Source organism: Oncorhynchus mykiss, chromosome 17, assembly GCF_057628025.1.
Source record: "Oncorhynchus mykiss isolate SJ-2025 chromosome 17, ASM5762802v1, whole genome shotgun sequence".
NCBI classification, from domain to species: Eukaryota; Metazoa; Chordata; class Actinopteri; order Salmoniformes; family Salmonidae; genus Oncorhynchus; species Oncorhynchus mykiss.
The window spans coordinates 48,581,403-48,587,444 of NC_143038.1; the positions used below are offsets into that span (position 1 = coordinate 48,581,403).

Consider the following 6,042-nt stretch of genomic DNA (forward strand, 5'->3'; position numbering starts at 1 on the left):
TCAATTGAATTTGTAGCCAAATGAAACCAAGTAACACTCAAATTAACAGTTTTCTATTTGTTGGCTTTTGCAATTAACAGAAGGAATACAGGTCAACAGAATAATAAGTGATGCGTATATGATCCCTGCTCGCTATGTTCCCTTTGGGATAATAAAGAGGAATTGGTTGGAAATACATATTTCATTATTGAAATGAGAACCACTAAGAAACAAAACTCAATTTATTTCAGAGGAGGAAACATTAATAAATGGAAAATTACATTATTCATGTACCAAACACCATCGAGCTTCAACATTGTTTGCAAAAAAAAGAAGAAGAAAAACATTACAAAATAGAATGGGAAAAACATCCACAAATCTGTCTGCTGGCTGTAGATGGATGTTGTCCTGTTGAGTTAAGTGGCAACACTCTGTAGTAAGGTGATGTTATCACCTTTCAGCATGATCCTCCCTGAGAGAGAGAGATGTAGGGAGGGATTGAGAGAGGTGGAGGATAGGTGGAGATAGAGATGGGTGATCAGTCTAGAGTAACTGACACTTCAGCAGTAGGAGACACTTGTTCAGACTGCCGACAAAGAAAAGATGACTAATCATCGACAACGAATGAGAAACTACAGACTTAGTCAACTGGAGTGGCCTTTATCAATTTGATGGCATTAGGCCACAAGAGGCATCCGTTTTGAAGTGTTTTCTTCAAGATGCTCCCCACCGGAAGAGGCATTTCCTTGTTTTACGTCCTTGCATTTCCTTGTTTGGTCCGTGTCTCTTTTCCTATCGTGTCAGACAACGTTTTGGTAGCCTATCCTGTGCTAATTTTATATCTTATGCGAGCTAGCTTTTTGCAAGTCAGACAAATGTTCAAAAACACCTCTGTTTGGACCTCCACCCATGCAAAACATTTGATTGGTTTAATAAGTAGTAACACATCAGTAGTTTCCATCTGGAAAAAGGGGTGATACAGTGGGGCAAAAACGTATTTAGTCAGCCACCAATTGTGGAAGTTCTCCCACTTAAAAAGATGAGAGGCGGCTGTAATTTTCATCATAGGTACACTTCAACTATGACAGACAAAATGAGATGGGAAAAAAAATCCAGAAAATCACATTGTAGGATTTTTTTGGAATTTATTTGCAAATTATGGTGGAAAATAAGTATTTGGGAGAACTTCCACAATTGGTGGCTGACTAAATAAGTTTTTGCCCCACTGTATCACCCCTTTTTTTTTATCATCTTCCTCAGGAGAACTTCCCCCAGCTTTCAAACAGAATGTGAGAGAGAGCCTCGGGCTCCGAGGCTAGTCCCAGACAAACTGATATTGTGGAATGTGGACAATAACCTGCAAGTCTTATTACTGAAATGTCCTGTACAAATCAACACGTAATACACAGTTACAGACACTGAGAAATGTGAGGTAAGAAAGCCAGAATGAAAAACTGACTTACCCAGGGGCTTCCTGTTCTTGGTCTTCATGTGGACCTCCTCAGCGTCATCCAGAACCAGGTTCATGTACTCGTCAAAGCCCTGAAAGAGGGAGAGATGTGCTTGCTTCAACTACACAGCTAGGCATCAGCAGCCAAGATATAGTTTCAGGAGCCTTGGCCAAGTAGAATAAGGGAGGAAACACAGGAGGAAGAGGACTTACGATGATGCAGCCCTCTATCCGCATGTTCACTTGTTCATACAGCCACACCTGTATCCGAGAACGCTGCAAGGAGAAGAGAGGCTTTGAATACATTTGAGAGATCGCTCGCTAGGTAACGTATTATGAAAGTACGAGGTCTATTTACAACCACGAATATCAAATCATGTGACTGAAATGAAGAAAATCGTATAAAAATGTAATACTTACGTTCTGTAGATACCTGAAAATAAGGTTCTGGTGGACAGAGGGGAGGGTCAAGGAAACTACAAACATATTGCTTAACTGGCTACACAGGTTTTTCTGGCCATTTGCAACATTACTATCTCAATAGTTAATTTAAGTTAGCTACATACCCGACCATAGTGTTTCAGTTCCTTGCTGAAACTCTAAAGGTCCATGTGTATTAATAGCAACGGCTCATTAATTAGTAACTTAGCTAGCTACGTACCACTAGCTAGTTATGATCACCCTGCTAACTTAGCTAGCTACGTACCACTAGCTAGTTATGATCACCCTGCTAACTTAGCTAGCTACGTACCATTAGCTAGTTATGATCACCCTGCTAGCTACGTACCACTAGCTAGTTATGATCACCCTGCTAACTTAGCTAGCTACGTACCACTAGCTAGTTATGATTACACTGCTAACTTAGCTACAGTGATTCAGACACAAGTCAGAGCAAAATAGCAGGCTAACGTTACAACACAATACTGCACAGAGTATTTCATGATAAAAGGATACGATTGGCTGCACCATAACCTTCTGGACCTTCTGCCCTTGTCCTCTGTACGCCATCCTCCTTTTCGGTTTAACGCTTAGTTGTCTAAAAACCTTTTTTTTCGCAAAACATTTCAGTCGCAGTCCGACAGCGAAATTGAAATAATCACGTTGGAGTTCTCTTCAATGGCGCGCTCTAGGCCTTCCGCGTGCACAAGCAGAGTGATTGTGCTGCAGTGCCCCTATGGGCGGGAGGTCATTACTGCAGATTCCCCACAGACAGACAGATAGACAGACAGTACCTCTGACTGCACTGCACAGTTCGGAGCAGGGCTCAATGTGGGCGGAAGGTAGTTACTGCATATTCCAGACAGACAGAACCTCTGACTGCATTGTGCAGTTCGGGGCAGTGCTCAATGTGGGCGGGAGGTAGTTACTGCAGATTCCCTACCAGACACAGACAGACAGTACCTCTGACTGCACTGTGCAGTTCGGAGCGGTGCTCAATGTGGGCGGAGTCAATCGTTTGACCCCACCCACTTTTGTCCATCTGAGGTTTCAGTCACACACTGAATAAAAACAACACACGTTTGCTTAAGACACATTGAATACAAAAGTATTTCATTTTTGAAGATCATAAGAAATATTATATAAAGTGGTCCGGCAGATGTGTTGTAACACTTTTTGCTTGATACTATATTTGAGACAAGCTACTGATATTGTTGCAGTGAACAACAGAATTATGTCATGTACTGTTAAAATTGTGTTGATAAATATTATAACTTGATTATATTATTTCATTGAGAATATATATACATATACATACATACATTGTTACTACCTATCCTGATTTATAATGCTATTTACTTTCCTCATGAGAATGGAGACAGACTATACCATATAGACATACTGACAAGCTGAATGTGTTTTGTACATTGAGTTATACCAGCTCCAGTACAGAGATCAGAGACTCGGGTGACTTCTACGTCATCTTTACTAAACAACATAACACAATTTACACAGTAGACAAAAACATGGTTTGACCACTCCTCAAAAATGGCTTCACTCCTGCTCCTCAGAAGAGGCAGACAGTCATTTTCTTGTCAACTGCCTCCACATGGAACATCTCATCTCTCTAACTGGAATGAGAACATGAATGGTTCCTTGAGGAGAATATGTTCCTCTTCATCCAGGCCATCATACAACCGTAGTTCTTTAAGAGTTGTAATACGGTCTTCCCCGTCCATCCCAATTACACCTGGGAGGGAAATGGTGCCTTTAAATGTTTGGTGTTCGCACCACCTTGCTGCCTCTACGCTGTCCCTGAGAAGAACATCTGCTTCCTTGAAGAAAAAGGAAGAATAAATATTAAGAGTAGTGCCTCATTGGGTGATCAAGACAAATTACACCCCATTTTCACAATACCACCATGCAAACAAAAGTCTTTAAACACTGGTTTAAGACTATACCACTCATCATATGAGAGGGGGGGTGGGGTAAGTCTTTAAACATTGGTTTAAGACTATACCACTCATCATATGAGAGGGGGGGTGGGGTAAGTCTTTAAACATTGGTTTAAGACTATACCACTCATCATATGAGAGGGGGGGGGGGTAAGTCTTTATACATTGGTTTTAGACTATACCACTCATCATATGAGAGGGGGGGGGGGTAAGTCTTTATACATTGGTTTTAGACTATACCACTCATCATATGAGAAAGGGGGGGGGGGGGGTAAGTCTTTAAACATTGGTTTTAGACTATACCACTCATCTTATGACACCTCCTACCTGAAGTGTGTTTTTGTTTTCGCTGCCTTTTTCGATCTTTCAACCTCTTCTTCAGACCTTAGTGAGTGACATACATTCAATATGAACATATATTCAGGTCAGTCTGGCTACAGTGAAACATGTGATTTTAAGGATGCAAATTACACGTTTTTATAATGTTCAAGACTTACGGCATGAGAAAGTTCTGCAGGAGAACTAGGCACCACCATCGCCTAATGTGCTGCATGTTTTCCTTTGAAAAAGAAAATCACACAATCGGATGAGGATCCCAAAAAACATTATATCCATTAGTGATGAGAATTTAATAATTTATACATACCTCAGGGAAATCACACTGTGCTTCCATTTCAATGTATAGAGCGTACTGTAAGTTAAGAAATAATAGGTTGTTAAGTTTGATAGTTATGATAACAACAATAATGATCATAGTAAATAATAATAACAATACCAAAATTGAATGTGTCCCTCAACAAAGGGGGGGTCAAAATCAAAAGTAATAGTCAGTATCTGGTGTGGCCACCAGCTGCATTAAGTACTGCAGTGCATCTCCTCCTCATGGACTGCACCAGATTTGCCAGTTCTTGTGTTGAGATGTAACCCCACTCTTCCACCAAGGCACCTGCAAGTTCCCGGACATTTCTGGGGGGAATGGCCCTAGCCCTCACCCTCCGATCCAACAAGTCCTGGACATGCTCAATGGGATTGAGATCCGGGCTCTTCGCTGGCCATGGCAGAACACTGACATTCCTGTCTTGCAGGAAATCACGCACAGAACGAGCAGTATGGCTGGTGGCATTGTCATGCTGGAGGGTCATCTCAGGATGAGCCTGCAGGAAGGGTACCACATGAGGGAGGAGGATGTCTTCTCTGTAAAGCACAGCGTTGAGATTGCCTGCAATGACAACAAGCTCAGTCCGATGATGCTGTGACACACCGCCCCAGACCATGACGGACCCTCCACCTCCAAATCAATCCCGCTCCAGAGTACAGGTCTCGGTGTAACGCTCATTCCTTCGACGATAAACGCGAATCCGACCATCACCCCTGGTGAGACAAAACCGCGACTCGTCAGTGAAGAGCACTTTTTTTTCCCAGTCCTGTCTGGTCCAGTGACGGTGGGTTTGTGCCCATAGGCGATGTTGTTGCCAGTAATGTCTGGTGAGGACGCGCCTTACAACAGGTCAGCCTCTCTCAGCCTATTGCGGACAGTCTGAGCACTGATGGAGGGATTGTGCGTTCCTGGTGTAACTCGGGCAGTTGTTGTTGCCATCCTGTACCTGTCCTGCAGATGTGATGTTCGGATGTACCGATGCTGTGCAGGTGTTGTTACATGTGGTCTGCCACTGCGAGGATATCAGCTGTCCGTCCAGTCTCCCTGTAGCGCTGTCTTAGGCGTCTCACAGTACAGACATTACAATTTATTGCCCTGGCCACATTTGCAATCCTCATGCCTCCTTGCAGCATGCCTAAGGCACGTTCAAGAAAATGAGCAGGGATCCTGGGATTCTTTCTTTTGGTGTTTTTCAGAGTCAGTAGAAAGGCCTCTTTAGTGTCCTAAGTTTTCATAACTGTGAACTTAATTGCCTGCCGTCTGTAAGCTGTTAGTGTCTTAACGACCGGTGCATGTTCATTAATTGTTTATGGTTCATTGAACAAGCATGGGAAACAGTGTTTAAAACCTTAACAATGAAGATCTGTGAAGTTATTTGGATTTTTACGAATTATCTTTGAAAGACAGGTTCCTGAAAAAGGGACGTTTCTTTTTTTGCTGAGTTAATGTTGGGACCAGGGGATTTCATTATTGTATATACTATGTGCAGGCTGTGTAGACTCGCTATGTGTAACTAAGGGAATGGCATCAACGATACACATTTAGAGCCAGCCAAACACAAC

At 42.5% G+C, this 6,042-nt stretch overlaps 1 protein-coding gene across 1 annotated transcript; it reads right to left on the reverse strand.

Moving 5' to 3' along the window:
• Positions 1-203: 203 nt before the first annotated feature.
• On the reverse strand, positions 204-2,623 carry LOC110494395 (small nuclear ribonucleoprotein E). The gene is made up of 5 exons (XM_021569403.3): positions 2,384-2,623; positions 1,850-1,876; positions 1,643-1,705; positions 1,443-1,521; positions 204-451 (listed from the first exon to the last, which is right to left on the reverse strand). Exons 1-5 carry the CDS (start codon positions 2,435-2,437, stop codon positions 396-398), a joined length of 279 nt encoding a protein of 92 aa, XP_021425078.1. The 5' UTR covers positions 2,438-2,623; the 3' UTR covers positions 204-395.
• Positions 2,624-6,042: the final 3,419 nt, after the last annotated feature.